Consider the following 18,972-nt stretch of genomic DNA (forward strand, 5'->3'; position numbering starts at 1 on the left):
GGAGTAATAACACTTCTTTATTCATTTTCTCCATGCCAGTCAAGTGTGACAGACTTCTCCGGGGTGCAATCTGGAACTCGGGTACCGCTGAACCCTCTGGCACACCAATCTGGTCCCCCTCATACTGGACTCCATCTTGTGCTTGTACTTTTCCACAAACTGTGCTGGGGATTTTGCTTGGGAAAAAGAAGTTCCCTCCACACGGCAGAAGCTATAAAGTGGAGAAGCGACATCATCACTTGGCCTCACCCCCCCCACAACTCAACACTTGGAAGCACCTGAGGAACAAAGACTGAACAGGGGATGGTCCCAGACAGGAAAGAAGGGATCCCAGCCTGTGTATGAAAGATCTACAAACTGCTTGTATGATCAGGGTGACACAGTGCTCGATTCAAATCCTGTCTAGTGTATAGAACTTAGATTGTGATACTCTTTATTTCTTAGGTAACCAACTTTGATCTACAAAAACAACAAGGAGTCCGGTGGCACCTAGAATCATAGAATATCAGGGTTGGAAGGGACCCCTGAAGGTCATCTAGTCCAACCCCCTGCTCAAAGCAGGACCAATTCCCAGTTAAATCATCCCAGCCAGGGCTTTGTCAAGCCTGACCTTAAAAACCTCTAAGGAAGGAGATTCTACCACCTCCCTAGGTAACGCATTCCAGTGTTTCACCACCCTCTTAGTGAAAAAGTTTTTCCTAATATCCAATCTAAACCTCCCCCACTGCAACTTGAGACCATTACTCCTCGTTCTGTCATCTGCTACCATTGAGAACAGTCTAGAGCCATCCTCTTTGGAACCCCCTTTCAGGTAGTTGAAAGCAGCTATCAAATCCCCCCTCATTCTTCTCTTCTGCAGGCTAAACAATCCCAGCTCCCTCAGCCTCTCCTCATAACTCATGTGTTTCAGTCCCCTAATCATTTTTGTTGCCCTTCGCTGGACTCTCTCCAATTTATCCACATCCTTCTTGAAGTGTGGGGCCCAAAACTGGACACAGTACTCCAGATGAGGCCTCACCAATGTCGAATAGAGGGGAACGATCACTTCCCTCGATCTGCTCGCTATGCCCCTACTTATACATCCCAAAATGCCATTGGCCTTCTTGGCAACAAGGGCACACTGCTGACTCATATCCAGCTTCTCGTCCACTGTCACCCCTAGGTCCTTTTCTGCAGAACTGCTGCCTAGCCATTCGGTCCCTAGTCTGTAGCTGTGCATTGGGTTCTTCCGTCCTAAGTGCAGGACCCTGCACTTATCCTTATTGGACCTCATCAGATTTGTTTTGGCCCAATCCTCCAATTTGTCTAGGTCTTTCTGTATCCTATCCCTCCCCTCCAGCGTATCTACCACTCCTCCCAGTTTAGTTTAAAGACCTTAAAGACTAACATATTTATTTGAGCATAAGCTTTCGTGGGTAAAAACCTCACTTCTTCAGATGCATGGAGTGAAAGTTACAGATGCAGACATAAATATACTGACACATGAAGAGAAGGGAGTTACCTCACAAGTGGAGAATCAGTGTTGACAGGGCCAATTTGATCAGGGTGGATGTAGTCCACTCCCAACAATAGATGAGGAGGTGTCAATTCCAGGAGAGGCAAAGCTGCTTCTGTAATGAGCCAGCCACTCCCAGTCCCTATTCAAGCCCAAATTAATGGTGTTAAATTTGCAAATGAATTTTAGTTCTGCTGTTTCTCTTTGAAGTCTGTTTCTGAAGTTTTTTTTGTTCAAGTATCGCTACTTTCAAATCTGCTACAGAATGTCCAAGAAGATTGAAGTGTTCTCCCACTGGCTTTTGTGTGTTACCATTCCTGATGTCCGATTTGTGTCCATTTATTCTTTTACACAGGGACTGTCCGGTTTGGCCAATGTACGTGGCAGAGGGGCATTGCTGGCACATGATGGCATATATAACATTAGTAGACGTGCAGGTGAATGAGCCTCTGATGGTGTGGCTGATGTGGTTGGGTCCTCTGATGGTATCACTAGAGTAGATATGGGGACAGAGTTTTGCTACAGGGATTGGTTCCTGGGTTAGTGTTTCTGTGGTGTGGCGTGTAGTTGCTGGTATCTGCTTCAGGTTGGGTATGCTATTATTTATAGTCGCTTAAAATCTATCTTTCTGTAGTTAATAAATCTGTTTTATATTTTTTACCTAAAACAGTGTGTTCTTTGAAGTACAAAGGGAAATCTGCTCAGGAACAGGGGCTGGTGCATTGTCTCTACACATTGAGGGAGGGGCGGACTGCATAATAACTTACACTGGTCAGGCTTCTGATCAGGGCAGGACGGTACAGCTCTGGGCTCCTAGGCTGGGGGCTGAAGCCTCTCTATTGTTGGTTCATGAGTGCCTGGCAAAGGCATTCATGCAACTGTAGCTGGGTATGTCCCTGCCTGTTTAAATGTTTGTGCGAGTGCAGGACCGGGAGGAGTCTGCAGCTTATCATAGGATCACAGTGTGGGCGGGGACCCAGGCTGGTGAGACAGGGCTCAACGGTACCTCAGTTCCAGGTTGCACCCCAGAGAAGTCAGTCACCTCAAGATTTTATAGATCTCTACCATATCCCCTCCTTAGTCATCTCTTTTCCAAACTGTAAGGTCCCAGTCTTTTTAATCTCTCCTCATATGGAAGCTATTCCATACACTTAATCATTTTCGTTGTTCTTCTCTGCACCTTTTCCAATATCTCCTTTTTGAGATGGCGTGACAGAACAGCAGGCAGTATTCAAGCTGTGGGTATAGCATGGATTTATATAGAGGCATTATGACATTTTCTGTCTTATTATTTATTACTTTCCCAATGGTTCCTAATATTGTTAGTTTTTTTGATTGCCACTAGACACTGACTGGGTGTTTTCAGAGAACTCTCCACAATGCCTCCAAGATCTTTCTTGAGTGGCAACAGCTAATTTAGACCCCATCATTTTGTATGTACAGTCAGGATTGTGTTTTCCAGTGTGTGTGACTTTGCATTTATCAACACTGACTTTCATCTGCCATTTTGTTGCGAAGTCACCCAGTTTTGTGAGATCCCTTTGTAACTCTTCGCAGTCTGCTTTGGACTTAATTATCTTGAGTAGTTTTGCATCAGCTACAAATTTTGCCACCTCACTGTTCACCCATTTTTCCAGATCATTTATTAATATATTGAATAGCACTGGTCCCAGTACAGAGACTTGGGGGACACCATTATTTACCTCTCTACGCTCAAACCTGACCATGTATCCCTTCCCTTTGTTTTCTGTCTTTTAACCATACTGATCCATGAGAGGACCTTCCCTCTTATACCATCACTGCTTACTTTGGTAAGCCTTTGGTGAGGGACCTTGTCAAAGACTTTCTGAAAGTCTAAGTACACTATATCCACTGGATCACCCTTGTCCACATGCTTGTTAACCCCCTCAAAGAATTCTAGTAGACTGGTGAGGCATGATTTCCCTTTACAAAAGCAATGTTGATTCTTCCCCAACAAATCATGTTCATCTATGTGTCTTAATGCAGTCTGCTCCAAGAGGTGTTACCTATAACCATTAGTGCCACAGAAAGCAATTTAATGATCCCTCCCCCTCAGGGGAAGGAAGAAGGCATCTGTAAATTTCTTAACTTCAAATGAGACTTTTTTTGGACTCCACAACTGCAAAGATTTATGCACATGCTTAATTTTATTCACAGGAATAGTCACAATGCAATCAATGTAGCTACCCATGTGTGTGAAGTTATGCGCTTGCTTAAATCTTTCAAGGATCAGGGCCTCCATTAATATAGATACGTCCTTTGACAACTTTAAGGAGTTAATTTATCACACCAGAGGCAAGAAAGGCTATATCGCAACTGGTCCTCCAGAGACATGTCTAAGACATGCAGCCGGTGTCAAGTGGAGTGCCCCAGGGGTCGGTCCTGGGGCCGGTTTTGTTCAATATCTTCATAAATGATCTGGAGGATGGTGTGGATTGCACTCTCAGCAAATTTGCGGATGATACTAAACTGGGAGGAGTGGTAGATACGCTGGAGGGGAGGGATAGGATACAGAGGGACCTAGACAAATTGGAGGATTGGGCCAAAAGAAATCTGATGAGGTTCAATAAGGATAAGTGCAGGGTCCTGTACTTAGGATGGAAGAATCCAATGCACCGCTACAGACTAGGGACCGAATGGCTAGGCAGCAGTTCTGCGGAAAAGGACCTAGGGGTGACAGTGGACGAGAAGCTGGATATGAGTCAGCAGTGTGCCCTTGTTGCCAAGAAGGCCAATGGCATTTTGGGATGTATAAGTAGGGGCATAGCGAGCAGATCGAGGGATGTGATCGTTCCCCTCTATTTGACATTGGTGAGGCCTCATCTGGAGTACTGTGTCCAGTTTTGGGCCCCACACTTCAAGAAGGATGTGGATAAATTGGAGAGAGTCCAGCGAAGGGCAACAAAAATGATTAGGGGACTGAAACACATGAGTTATGAGGAGAGGCTGAGGGAGCTGGGATTGTTTAGCCTGCAGAAGAGAAGAATGAGGGGGGATTTGATAGCTGCTTTCAACTACCTGAAAGGGGGTTCCAAAGAGGATGGCTCTAGACTGTTCTCAATGGTAGCAGATGACAGAACGAGGAGTAATGGTCTCAAGTTGCAGTGGGGGAGGTTTAGATTGGATATTAGGAAAAACTTTTTCACTAAGAGGGTGGTGAAACACTGGAATGCGTTACCTAGGGAGGTGGTAGAATCTCCTTCCTTAGAGGTTTTTAAGGTCAGGCTTGACAAAGCCCTGGCTGGGATGATTTAACTGGGAATTGGTCCTGCTTTGAGCAGGGGGTTGGACTAGATGACCTTCAGGGGTCCCTTCCAACCCTGATATTCTATGAGTCTATGTCGCAATCTGAGGTCGCTGTGAAAGGTGGATGCTGAAAAAAACATTTTAGCCAGCACAGTTTACACAAAGGTGGAAGGTATGTTTCGCTTATAAGGGTCTTAAAAAGACACTAGGTCACTGACATGAGTACCGTTCCCTCAAAAGTGCATGAGCACAAGGAAAACTAAGCATACAGCTCAAAGGGATGTGCTATTTCTCCCCCACCTACAATCTCTGCCAATGCTCTTCTGGGCTAGCAGACAGGACTCCCAAGTTCATTTCCTTCTCCTGAGCAGCCACTGCCAGTGCTCCTCCAAACTAGGGGAGCGTTTCTCCTTCAATCTCCTTTCCTCCCTCCCCCTTTGTCTTTCCTTCCCTTCCTCTCTGCATGTAGAACAAACTACTGCCGAAGCTCAAGCTTAAGACTATGTTCATCTGTTTAAAACATTCAGTCAAGGCAGCCATTAATTCAATACCCAGAGAAAAGAGTTAAAGAAAACATTACTCAGACTTAAAGGCCAGAATGGACCATCATGGTCATCTAATCTGACCTCCTGCTCATTGCAGCCTACAGCCCCACTCCTGTAACAGACCCCTAACCTCTAGCTGAGCTACTGAAGTCCTCAAATGATGATTTAAAGACTTCCAGTGTCAGAGAATCCACCATTTACTCTAGGTCATGTCAGCAGGTGACCCATACCCCATGCTGCAGAGAAAGGCAAAAAAAAAAAAAAAAAAAATCAAGGTCTCTACAAGTCTGACCTGGGGGAAAATTCCTTCTGGACCCCAAATACAGCGATCAGTTAGACCCTGAGTGTGTGGGCGAGACCCATCAGCCAGACACCTGGGAAAGAATTCACTGCAGTAACTCAGAGCCCTCCTCATCTTGTGTCCCATCTCAGTCTGTTGGGGAATTTTGCTACTACCAGATGGGCCACATGCTGCAGTAGGCAATCTCATCATACTATACCATCCCCTCCATAAAACTCAGTGTTGAAACCAGTTAGGTTTTTTGCCCCCACTGTTCCCCTTGGGAAGCTGTTGCAGAACTTTGTTCTTGTGCCAGCATTGGCCCTTAACTTAAATAACTCCTCTCCCTCTCTGATGTATTTATAGAGAGCAATTATATCTTCTGTCAGCCTTTGTTTGGTTAGGCTAAACAAGCTAAGCCCCTTAAGTCTCCTCCTGTAAGGTAGGTTCTCTGTTCATCCTAGTAGCCCTTCTCTGCACCTGTTCCAGTTTGAATTCATGTTTCTTAAACATGAGAGACCAGAATTGCCCAAAGCATTCCAGGTGAGGTCTCACCAGTGCCTGGTATAATGGTACTAACACCTCTCTGTCTCTACTGGAAATACCTCGTCTGAAGTGTCCTAGGACTGTATAATCCTTTTTCACAGCTGCATCACAGTGGCAGCTCAGAGTCATCCTGTGATCAACCAATACACCCAGGTCTTTCTCCTCCTCTGTTGTTTCCAACTGGTAAGTTTCCAGCTTATAGCAAAAATTCTTGTTGTTAGTCTCTAAGAGCATGACCTTGCCCTTTAAATTATACAATTTCATCCCATTTCTATTACTTCAGTTTTCAAGGTCATCCAAATCATCTTGTAGAATATTCAGGTCCTCCTCCGTGTGGGCAATACCTCCCAACTTTATGTAATTCACAAATTTTATTAGCACAATCCCACTTTATGTGCCAAGGTCAGTAATAAAAATGTTAAATAAGACTAGTTCCAATACCGATCCCTGAGGAACTCCACTAGTAACCTCCCTCCAGTGTGACAGCTTACCTTTCAGTACTACCCACTGCAGTCTCCCCTTTAAGCAGCACCTCATCCACCTTTCAATTCTTGTATTAATCCCATATTCTCCAATTTAACTAATAATTTCTCCTGTGGAATACTATCAAATGATTTATTGAAATCAGGAAGATTAGATCTACTGCATTTCCTTTGTCTAAAAAATCAGTTATCTTCTCAAAAAAAGAGATCAGGTTGGTCTGGCACGATCTACCTTTTGTAAAACTATTTTATATTTTATCCCAATTACCATCTACCTCTATCTCCTTAACTATTTTCTCTTTTAAATTTTTTTCCCACGAATTTACATATATTCGTCATGACTAGATTGAAATGGCTGGTTTAAATAAAGATATGGCATTGGAAAAAATGCCCAACAAAGCATTCTGTAGTAGTGATTTTATAGGCAAAGTATTACAGATGAGCCATAGGAAATCAAATCTTGTTAAGTTTCTCTATTTGAAAGGGAAGATTTTAGCATCTCACAATTTGAGAAATTAGATATTTATACAACCCATGTTTTCTTTACCCACATATTATTCATTTTGTAGCCCTCCTAAAAGATAATTTAAAGAGGTTTAGTAATAAATTTTACTTTTCATATGCATTCAAAAAGTGCCATTTATGATCGTATCAAAGCCTCAAGTAAGATAAATGCAGTTATTTCACTAAGCTAATATCACTAGAAAAACAAGCAGTTGAATCAAGTTATTCTCACTGCTTTTTAGTTACTGTACATATTTACAGTACATCAGTGAGAAATTAGGAAAAAGTCTCAGGGAAAAATAGGACAAAATGTAGTTATATTCCCCTCCCAACCTGTCCGAGACTTGAAGAAAAAAAAAAAAGAGTGGGTTATGGTTCTTCTTTATCTTGAGCAGTGCCAAATCAAAGCAAACTGGTTTTGTTTAGACAAATTAAGAAATAAATTCCAGCTAACCTGATCTCAATTAGAAAAGAAGCTCAGATGGTTGGGGTGGAAGGGAAAAGAAAGAGAGGACAGGGGAAAGTCTTCCTTGTCAATTTCCTTTTAACAAAGCATGCTGGGAAGGGGCACAGTCTGTACCCCCTATAAAATGCAGATTCTCCAGTTTCTCACTCAGTTTTAAAGAAAATGCTGTTGGGGAGAGAAGTGATGTTGTATGCATTGGAAAGGACAAACGTAAGCTCTAGACCAATTCTGCTGTTTGAATTCCTCTAACTATATATGTTAGAAATTATATTCTTAATGGAACAACGTATATTTTACAGTCTACAAATCTAAAATAGCTTGACTTTAAAGATACAGTATTTATTTTCCTTTACTTTGCTGCTACTATGGTGGGTCAGACCTGTTGGTGATATTGTACAATGAATTTTTGTACCTTCTGCCAATATTATCTAAAAGAAATTTCCCAAACATCTCTTATCGTATGTTTTCTGTAGCTTTAAAAAACATTACAAAAAGATGGCTTAATATCAAATACTTTAATCCTCTTTGGCTATAATCAAAACATTCTATCAGGACTCAGGGCAAATTTCCAGAAAAACGTGACATAGCATCTCTGGTCACTCACTTCCACTAAACTAATCTTGCTTTAACTGCCTAGAAGGAATTAGACAAAAAAATGTTCCCCCTTTTCATACCTTATATGTGCTGCCCAAGCCACTGTTACTATTAAAAAAGTCATCAGGTAGACTGCAATTTTCATTAGTAGAAGCTGTTGAATACTTTCACCTAATTTCTGAAATAAAATATAGTGTTATTAATAGAAAAAGCACATCATTGCAACATACAGACATGAGGAATGTTACATTCTAAAATTGCCAGCAATATCTGTAAACAAGTCATAACTTACACAGTGCAGAATAAATTTTGAGAACGTCTTGCCTGCTAAAATATAGATTTCTTCAACCATTTCCATTTTCTGATTTATCATCCATACAGTACCACAAAACAGAGTAGTGTGCTTATCAGACACTTGTAAGCCTTCTGGAATATCTGCTCCAATTACCTAGATGACTGCATAAGATGTGCCAGGTTGTGGTTTGCCAAATAAAAATAGGAACCATTGCTAAACAAACGTGGAGGGTATTGGTACTGCTCACTTTTAAGGGGTAAGACAATCACTTGTGTTCACAGTTAAAGAAGCGTAACTATTAATCAAGCTGGCCTATTGTGTATCCTTTGTAAATTACTACACCTCTCTGTGCCTCCATTTCCACATCTATGAAAGGACAATGATAATTATTTTGATAAAGCACTTTGAGTTCTACTGGTGAAAAGTGCTATACAAGAGCCTGGTATACCTGTGCTAGGATGACCCTACACTGATTTAATGAAACAGATATTTGTTAGCTGAATGGAAGATATCATTAGGGTTTTGGGAATTACTTAGATTACAGTTTCTGAGTGCAGTAAAACTGTTAAGAGCTACAGAAATGGCTTGTTTTACTGACATCTAAACTGTCATTCGGGACATTGCTACCATATCTTAATTTATAGGATTAGCTTTTTAAAAAATCCTGAAAGATAACTGTCTGGAAATCATCAAAATACAACACCAAAACCAAACTCAACATTTATCAGAGCTGCGTTCTTTCAACACTACTTTATAGTGCAGAATGCTGGGGAATGAGAAAGTATGACATGTCCAAACTGTCTTCATTCCATACAACCTGCCTCAGAAAAATACCTCCGTATCTTTTGGCCCAGAATAATCTCAAACCAAGATCTATTGATACAGTGCAGCCAAGAGGATCTGCGCACCCTCATTGCCAGGAGGCGTTGGAGATGGATCGATCATGTGCTTCGGATGGAAACTGATTCCGTCACCATAGTAGCAATAAGATGGACATCTGAAGGCAAGCAAAAATAAGGCTGCCCAAAAACAACATGGTGAAGAGCTGTGGAAGCCGAGCTGAAAAACCTGGGACACAGCTGGGGAACCATTGAAAGACTTGCCAGAAACAGACAGGAGTTGAGGAGCTTCGTTGCTACCCTAAATGCCGGAGGCACAATAGGAACATGATGATGAAGATGATGAAAGATAACTAATAGAATGGATACATAGTGATAAGCATCTCTCTGCTGTTATAAACTTTGTGTCTAACTTGGAACACAAGCTCTGCATGGCAACGCCTTGTCACTTTACTCGTTGCTATATCATCATTACCTCTGTGACATTATGTGAAAAGATATGGGTTGAGCCTTACATCCACCAATTTCTTAACTACTGCAGGCCCTTCAACTTCACATACTGCCATCATTATTTCAGTAATCCTTATGGTGCCAGTACACTATATGGAGACATAATGAGAGAGTCCCTGGCAGAGTTACAGTCTAAATCAGAGGTGGGCAAACTCTGGCCCGTGGGACCGTCCTGCCCTGCGAGGCTCACCCCCGGCCCCTCCCCCGCTGTCCCCGCTCTCCCACAGCCATGCTGTTGTGTGGTGCAATGCTCTGGGCGGCGGGGCTGCAGAGCCTGGCCTGACCCGTTGCTCTGTGCTGTGCGGTGCAGCTGCCTGTCCTGGTGCAGCCGCGCTGCCAGCCACCGGTGCTCCAGGCAGTGTGGTAAGGGGGCGGGAGGGGGTTGGATAGAGGGCAGGGGAGTTTGTGGGGTGGTCAGAGGGCAGGGAACAGGGGAGTTGAATGGGGGCAGGGGTCCCGGGGGGCTGTCAGGAAGGAGAGGAGGGGTTGTATGGGGCGGTGAAGGCCAGTTAGGGGTGGGGGGTCTGGGGGAGAATGGGGCAGGGGTTCCCGGGGGGCAGTCAGAGAACGGGGGGGGGGGTTGGATGGGGCAGGAGTCCCGGGGGGGCATCAGGGGGCAAGAAGCGGGGGGAGGGTCGGATACGGGGTGGGGGCCAGACCACGCCTGGCCGTTTGGGGAGGCACAGCTTCCCCTAACCGGCCCTCCATACAATTTCAGAAACCCGATGTGGCCCTCAGGCCAAAAAGTTTGCCCACCCCTGGTCTAAATAGACAAGATAAAGGGTAGGAAAGGAGACATGCATGGAGGTGGAGTAACTTGCCCAAAGGCAGTAACAGAACTGAGAATAGGTTCTAGGTCTCCTGACTTCCAGCCTAATATCTGATTCACTAGACCATGATGCCTCTGGTCACTGTGACGTGGCATGACATGACACTGCATTTCTGAGAGGTCTTGACCAGCAAACGTCCCCATGCAAAACTTCCCAGAGCTGGAATTTGGAGCAGGCATTCTTCAGAAGCCTCAGACATGTTTGCTTTCAGTGACTTGATTCCAGTATGTGAAGGAAGATGAGATCGGGATGCAAGAGGCCAGAGTCCCCCAAACTGTCAAATGTGGACCCCAGAACCTGCTGGTCATGTATTGCTGGTTCCTCTACCTTATTTCCTACTGTTAACATATATTTTGCCAGTTAAATTATTTAATGCATCTTCAATAGAAGTAATTTGCTGCAGTTGCCTAAGGAATATAATGTGGCTGAGTGGGAGGGGAAATGTCATAAGACAATCTTTATTAAAATATGGTTCTTGCTGTAAAAGTTTGAGGATGCGGACACTGCACAGAAGGTCTGTTTTCATTATGGTTCAATTTTGAGCTCTCTAATCTAAATACAATAAAATGCTAAATATGTCTTTGCAATCTGAATTGCTAGACCTCATTTGCTCACTGCTCTGTACAGGAGAACAGAAGACCAAACCATCTGATGTAAGGGCAAATCATTTTCTAAACCAAGAAAATGTTAATTAACAACCTAAACCCTAGTATTCAAAGTCCAAGAACTGATTTAGCAGCTATATCTCTACTTCCCCAAAAAACTAAAACTTGGTTTCCTTATACTTATACTTAAGGCCAAATATTGCTCTTCGCTACAATTCTGTAAATCTGGCAGAACTCCGCTGACTTAATAGTTTATTGATATTCACATCAGTGAAGGGGAGGAATTTGGGCCTGTTGATCTACAGCTGACTCTTCTGCAGTCCTGGAGCCTTAAAATTCTTCCTGTCTTGAAGGATAATACCCTCCTGAGGGAGGGGGGAGGAGATTTTTCCCTTGGGAATTTTAAGGCTTTACAATCGCAGTATTTTCTTTTCCAGCCACTTTGACAACTGCGTCTATTGATTAAGTCCATTTTTTCTGCATTAGTAGCTACCCTATTCTATTACTTTGCATTCCCATTATCTTACATAATTTAATGTCTTTAACCCATCCTTTTGATAAACATAGACCTGTATTCTCTCCCTTTCTTTTAAGTGGCGAGTTCTATAGCTAACTTTACTAACCCCTCCAGCGAACAAAATATCCTTTGAACATATTAGTTGCGCTGTCATGTGCTTTCTCATCAATGGCCCTGTCCTATTTGTAATTATGGGTCTAATCCTGACTCAGCATGCTGAATTCAATGGCAACCCTCCCACTGAGCTGAACAGGTACAGAATCAAATAATATCAATAATTATTTACATTTAGCCTTAAGTTTTTTTCTGACTAGGCATCCAATGGTTAGGTATCAATCTACTTGCATTATCTTACTTCAGAGAACCTGTTTCTTGGATTAAAGCTCCGTGCAGACACAAGGGTCTGCTTGCACTGATCTAATTGCAGGCTAAAGAAAGATCTAACTCAAGATATCATTTAATAAATGTTAAGATCAACTTTGTTTTGCTGTCATAATTTGTTTTATCCCAAAAACAGATTTGTACAAAAGGGGGACGTTAACTGCAAATTCTGTACAACCAACATTGGAGATATTTACATAAAAAGGTATAGTATGGTGAAAAGTATAAGCCTACTGGATAGAAATTATTCCATCTCAAAAGTATTACAAAAGGATGTGTGCCAAGACTATTTGCCAGCTGCAGTCCTTAGATATTCTACAATTAATATGCTTTTCATACTGAGCACCTTATCCCACCAACACTCATGCAGATACATAACTCTGCTCATGCGACTGGTCACACTGATATTAATGGGACTAATCACAAGTGAAGTTATACACGTATTTAAAGGATAAGTGGTTATTTTTTACAGATGTCTCCATTAGCAAAACATGGAAGAGCACTCCTTTTGAAATACAAATCCTCCTATTCTAGCCCAATGGAGGGTACCTGAGAATTAATTCCACTAGGGAAAGCTTTTTACACTATAATCATGGGCAATACTCCCTACCTTAGGGGTCTCAAACTCAAATGACCATGAGGGCCACATGAGGACTAGTGCATTGGCCAGAGGGCCGCATCACTGACACCCCAACCTTGCTGCCCCTGGCCCCGCCTCCAATCCACCCCTTCAATGAGGCCCTGCCCCTGCCCTGCCTCTTCCCACCCTTTCCCTGCCCCCATTCCAACCCCTTCCCCGAAGTCCCCACCCCAACCCTGCCCCCAGGGGGTGCAGGAGGGATGCGGGGTGTGGTAGGGGCTCAGGGCAGGGAGTTGGGGTGTGGGGTGCAGGAGGGGTGAAGGGTGCGGCAGGGGGTCGGGGTGCAGGGTGCAGCAGGGGGCTCAGGGCAGGGAGTGTAGTCAGGTGTGCAGGGTGCGGCAGGGGGCTCAGGGCAGGGAGTTGGGGTGTGTTGTGCAGGAGGGGTGAAGGGTGCGGCAGGGGGTCGGGGTGCAGGGTGCGGCAGGAGGCTCAGGGCAGGGAGTTGGGGTGTGGGGTGCAGGAGGGGTGCAGCAGGGGGTTGAGGTGCAGGGTGTGGCAGGGGGCTCTGGGCAGGGGGTTGGGGTGCAGGAAGGTTGTGGGGTGCAGCGGGGGCGGGGTGCAGGCTCCGGCCTGGTGCCGCTTACCTAGAGCGGCTCTGGGGTGGCAGTGGCGCGCACCAGGACCAGGGCAGGCTCACTGCCTGCCTGCCCTGGTCCCTGACCCCACGCCACCCTACTCCGCTCCAGGAAGCGGCCGGAACCATGTCCCTGGGGATGGGGGGCACACGGCTCTGTGTGCTGCTCTTGCTGCTCCTCCAGGTACCTCCCCCGAAGCTCCCATTGGCCGCAGTTCCCCGTTCCCAGCCAACGAGAGCTGTGGGGGGCGGTGCCTGGAAGCGAGAGTAATGCACGGAGCCCTCTGTCCCCCCCCGGGGGGGGCGCAGAGGCATGGTTCTGGCTGCTTTAGGGAGTGGTGCGGGCACGCAGCGCCACGGGGTAGGCAGATGGGCGCACGGGGGTGGGCACGGGAAGCTTGGCGGGCCGCACGAAAGAATCATAGAATCATAGAATATCAGGGTTGGAAGGGACCTCAGGAGGTCATTTAGTCCAACCCCCTGCTCAAAAGCAGGACCCATCCCCAATTAAATCATCCCAGCCAGGGCTTTGTCAAGCCTGACCTTAAAAACTTCTAAGGAAGGAGATTCCACCACCACCCTAGGCAACGCATTCCAGTGTTTCACCACCCTCCTAGTGAAAAAGTTTTTCCTAATATCCAACCTAAACCTCCCCCACTGCAACTTGAGACCATTACTCCTTGTCCTGTCCTCTTCCACCACTGAGAATAGTCTAGAACCATCCTCTCTGGAATCACCTCTCAGGTAGTTGAAAGCAGCTATCAAATCCCCCCCTCATTCTTCTCTTCTGCAGACTAAACAATCCCAGTTCCCTCAGCCTCTCCTCATAAGTCATGTGTTCCAGACCCCTAATCATTTTTGTTGCCCTTTGCTGCACTCTCTCCAATTTATCCACATCCTTCTTGTAGTGTGGGGCCCAAAACTGGACACAGTACTCCAGATGAGGCCTCACCAATGTCAAATAGAGGGGGACGATCACGTCCCTTGATCTGCTCGCTATGCCCCTACTTATACATCGCAAAATGCCATTGACCTTCTTGGCAACAAGGGCACACTGCTGACTCATATCCAGCTTCTCGTCCACTGTAACCCCTAGGTCCTTTTCCGCAGAACTGCTGCCTAGCCATTCGGTCCCTAGTCTGTAGCTGTGCATTGGGTTCTTCCGTCCTAAGTCCAGGACCCTGCACTTATCCTTATTGAACCTCATCAGATTTCTTTTGGCCCAATCCTCCAATTTGACTAGGTCCCTCTGTATCCTATCCCTGCCCTCCAGCGTGTCTACCACTCCTCCCAGTTTAGTATCATCCGCAAATTTGCTGAGAGTGCAATCCACACCATCCTCCAGATCACTTATGAAGATATTGAACAAAACTGGCCCCAGGACCGACCCCCGCGGGCCGCGTGTTTGAGACCCCGCCCTACCTGCTCTCTACAGGGAAAACGAGGGACAATACTAATTTGGTATCCTATTTTGAACTATACTAAGGTTCAATCCTCCAAGCACTTACTACTCGATTTTAAGGCTTAATGCTCTGATTTCAGCGGGACTACTCCTGGTATTAAGTACTGTGTCTGGAAATAAATGTTTGTATGAAAGAGATACAACTCCACCTATAGAATAAAAATATGCTATCCAGAGTGGCTTAGGTGGAAGTTTATATGCTCAGCTAAAGAGCATAAAAATAAAGACATTTCTATGAATCTTCATATGTGCTATCTAAATAGTCCAATACTGAATGTCTTTGATTTCCTACTTTTTTTTAAACCATGTGTCTTTGGTATATATTTAACTAAATTTACCACTTTAGTATTGTATTTTCTTTAGTCTCACCTATTTCTTTTGAAATTATTTTGATTTGTAAGGATAAGGCCTTTTCCTGCAGCCATATTGTAAGGCCTAGGGCCTTTGTCTGCAGCCATATTAGGAGGGCAGCAGCCTTGAGCTAAGCAGCAAAAAGCCACATCCTCACATTCCATCTAAACTACATTAAAACAATGTAATATTGGACTATTAAGAAGGCGACCCTGTCCTAACAGTACCCACCATCATCAGATAAAGAAACGGATCTTAAGGTGGTTAAAGAAAACGTAGTCTGATAGCATGCTGTCTGGCAAAGCAATCGCTTACCAATAGTTGTGGTTGTAAAAACCTCATTTCCTTATTGTTTTGTCTTTATGGTCCCCACTTCTCTATTCTTTGTCTGCATGATCTCTGTCTGATTCTTTGATTGTTTCTGTTACATAATTAATTTTGCTAGGTGTAAATCAATTAAGGTGGTGGGGTAGAATTGGTTAGAGAATTGTTACAATATGTTAAGATTGGTTAGTAAAATTTTAGTAAAACAATTGACTAAGGCATGGCTAAGCAGGACTCAAGTTTCACTATATAAACTGGGGTCCAAAAGGAAGTTCTTGGGAACCAACTCCAGGACACAGCCCCAAGATCAGCTGCCAGACCTCAACACCATGCCAACCATACCATGCAGAAACTGGAGTCCCCCAGATGACCTGATCCTGATTGGCCATCAAGAAAAGTTCATCTGCCTTATTGGGAGTGGTGATCATTGTATGTTTAGCATGTGCATTCTGTTTTGGGAATGTTAATAAATAGAGGTTTAGTAGGATATTACTGCGTAAGGCTCTTTCACTGGTAAAAGACCCCGCAAACCTGCAGAGTGCAAGGTTATGCCCTGAGCCCACGGAAGGGTAAGGGTGGGTGCCTAATTAACAGGGTTACGCCTTGGGCCCTAGGAACTGGGTAAAGGTGGGTGACCCTAGACAGTGAGAGTAACATAGAATTTTGTGTGGATAACAGATTACATTAACCATTAAACTGATTGATAATGTTGGGGAAAATAAATAGCTTCTAAAATATTTTCCAACTTGCATTATTCAGGCAGATTTTCCATCTCTTAACGTCTTCAAATCAAGACTGGATTTCTTTCTGGAAGATGTTTTAGTCAGACAAGTTACTGGGCTCAATACAGAGGTGATAAAGTGAAATTCTATGGCCTGTGTTATACAGGAGGCCACACTAGATAATCTAATGGTTCTTTCTGGCCTTGAAATATACTAATCTATAAAGCAATCATGTTTTTTTCTAATGAACCAAGTCTTTAGTACTTCAGTCCCTTCAGCTCCAGTTCAATAATTCACCCATTAGAGAATGAACTATTGGTTTTAGTTTTATTTAAGGTTTTGTAACGTCTTAACTGGGAAAAAAAACAACAGAACCTGGAAGTAAAATTGCAATGTCATCCTAACACTCACAGAGACAGAATAAACATGTAACAATATATTAAATATACGATACCTGATCTGGATGTATCTTTGTGTGGGCCACAGGCAAAATCTGAAATAAGAAAATCCCATTATTGGATGGAATATATAAGCCTCTCATTCTACATCATATGAAATAATATAATGACTCGCAAGGTGAGTGTTTTACTGACTGCTGATGGAATACATATATTTATTGCCTGCAAAGTAGGGATAAAGCTCACTTGTCTTCATAAAGCAACTATTACTTAGATTTGCTGATGTGAAAAAAATTTGCATAACTTTTAAGTTGCTTGTTTTAATTCCAATACTTCAGGTTTCAATGAAGTCTCATATGTCTCACTAAAAGTGGTAAGGTTTGAAATGGATGTGATGTCTAAGACATTTAAGTGGCTATTAAAATTCAGGGTGGTGTCATTATTTTAACCAATTCTACTTCCAGTGAAATGTAAAACATTTTGTATTAATACAAACATTTTTAAAAAAAATTAAAACTGAATACCACAGCACTTTAAATCCAAATGCCTATAAGCACTATTGGTATTTAAAAATTCCAATACTGGTATTAATATTGCAACACCATGAACTGACCTGATGTGTTGCTTTCTATCTCTAGCAGAAAGACAATAATACAAAAAGTTGGAAGTTATTTGTATTATAAAAAGAAAAGGAGTAGTTGTGGCACCTTAGAGACTAACCAATTTATTTGAGCATAAGCTTTCGTGAGCTACAGCTTACTTCATCGGATGCATACTGTGGAAAGTGTAGAAGGTCTTTTTATACACACAAAGCATGAAAAAATACCTCCCCCCACTCCACTCTCCTACTGGTAATAGCTTATCTAAAGAGATCACTCTCCTTACAATGTGTATGATAATCAAATTGGGCCATTTCCAGCACAAATCCAGGTCCCCCCCCCAAACCTACTGTCCTGCTGGTAATAGCTTATCTAAAGTGACCACTCTCCTTACAATGTGTATGATAATCAAGGTGGGCCATTTCCAGCACAAATCCAGGGTTTAACAAGAACGTCTGGGGGGGGGGGGTAGGAAAAAACAAGGGGAAATAGGTTACCTTGCATAATAACTTAGCCACTCCCAGTCTCTATTCAAGCCTAAGTTAATTGTATCCAATTTGCAAATGAATTCCCAATTCAACAGTCTCTCGCTGGAGTCTGGATTTGAAGTTTTTTTGTTGTAATATCGCAACTTTCATGTCTGTAATCGCGTGACCAGAGAGATTGAAGAGTTCTCCGACTGGTTTATGAATGTTATAATTCTTAACATCTGATTTGTGTCCACTTATTCTTTTATGTAGAGACTGTCCAGTTTGACCAATGTACATGGCAGAGGGGCATTGCTGGCACACGATGGCATATATCACATTGGTGGATGTGCAGGTGAACGAGCCTCTGATAGTGTGGCTGATGTTGTTAGGCCCTGTGATGGTGTCCCCTGAATAGATATGTGGGCACAGTTGGCAACGGGCTTTGTTGCAAGGATAGGTTCCTGGGTTAGTGGTTCTGTTGTGTGGTATGTGGTTGCTGGTGAGTATTTGCTTCAGGTTGGGGGGCTGTCTGTAGGCAATCTCCCAAGATTTGTGAGAGTGTTGGGTCATCCTTCAGGATAGGTTGTAGATCCTTAATAATGCGTTGGAGGGATTTTAGTTGGGGGCTGAAGGTGACGGCTAGTGGCGTTCTGTTATTTTCTTTGTTAGGCCTGTCCTGTAGTAGGTGACTTCTGGGAACTCTTCTGGCTCTATCAATCTGTTTCTTCTCTTCTGCAGGTGGGTATTGTAGTTGTAAGAATGCTTGATAGAGATCTTGTAGGTATTTGTCTCTGTCTGAGGGGTTGGAGCAAATGCGGTTGTATCGCAGAGCTTGGCTGTAGACAATGGATCATAGACAATGGATCATGTGGTGTGGTCAGGGTGAAAGCTGGAGGCATGTAGGTAAGAATAGCGGTCAGTAGGTTTCTGGTATAGGGTGGTGTTTATGTGACCATCGTTTATTAGCACTGTAGTGTCCAGGAAGTGGATCTCTTGTGTGGATTGGACCAGGCTGAGGTTGATGGTGGGATGGAAATTGTTGAAATCATGGTAGAATTCCTCAAGGGCTTCTTTTCCATGGGTCCAGATGATGAAGATGTCATCAATATAGCGCAAGTAGAGTAGGGGCATTAGGGGATGAGAGCTGAGGAAGCGTTGTTCTAAGTCAGCCATAAAAATGTTGGCATACTGTGGGGCCATGCGGGTACCCATAGCAGTGCCGCTGATTTGAAACCTACTGACCGCTATTCTTACCTACATGCCTCCAGCTTTCACC

The 18,972-nt window shown here is 43.8% G+C and overlaps 1 protein-coding gene across 4 annotated transcripts in view; it reads right to left on the bottom strand.

The window, feature by feature from the left end:
- The window catches only part of TMEM175 (transmembrane protein 175), a 50,296-nt gene that overhangs the window by 26,673 nt on the left and 4,651 nt on the right, over positions 1-18,972 (bottom strand). For 3 of the 4 annotated variants that reach the window (XM_073345825.1, XM_073345824.1, XM_073345823.1), the window contains exons 2-3: positions 16,684-16,722; positions 8,260-8,357 (exon numbers count right to left, since the gene is read on the bottom strand). In XM_073345825.1, coding sequence (XP_073201926.1) covers positions 8,260-8,357; positions 16,684-16,722 — 137 coding nt within the window. Of the gene's footprint in view, positions 1-8,259; positions 8,358-16,683; positions 16,723-18,972 lie in introns of those variants that run through there. The other variant, XM_073345826.1, reaches the window with a different exon arrangement.

This window comes from Lepidochelys kempii, chromosome 5, assembly GCF_965140265.1.
Source record: "Lepidochelys kempii isolate rLepKem1 chromosome 5, rLepKem1.hap2, whole genome shotgun sequence".
Taxonomy (NCBI): domain Eukaryota; kingdom Metazoa; phylum Chordata; order Testudines; family Cheloniidae; genus Lepidochelys; species Lepidochelys kempii.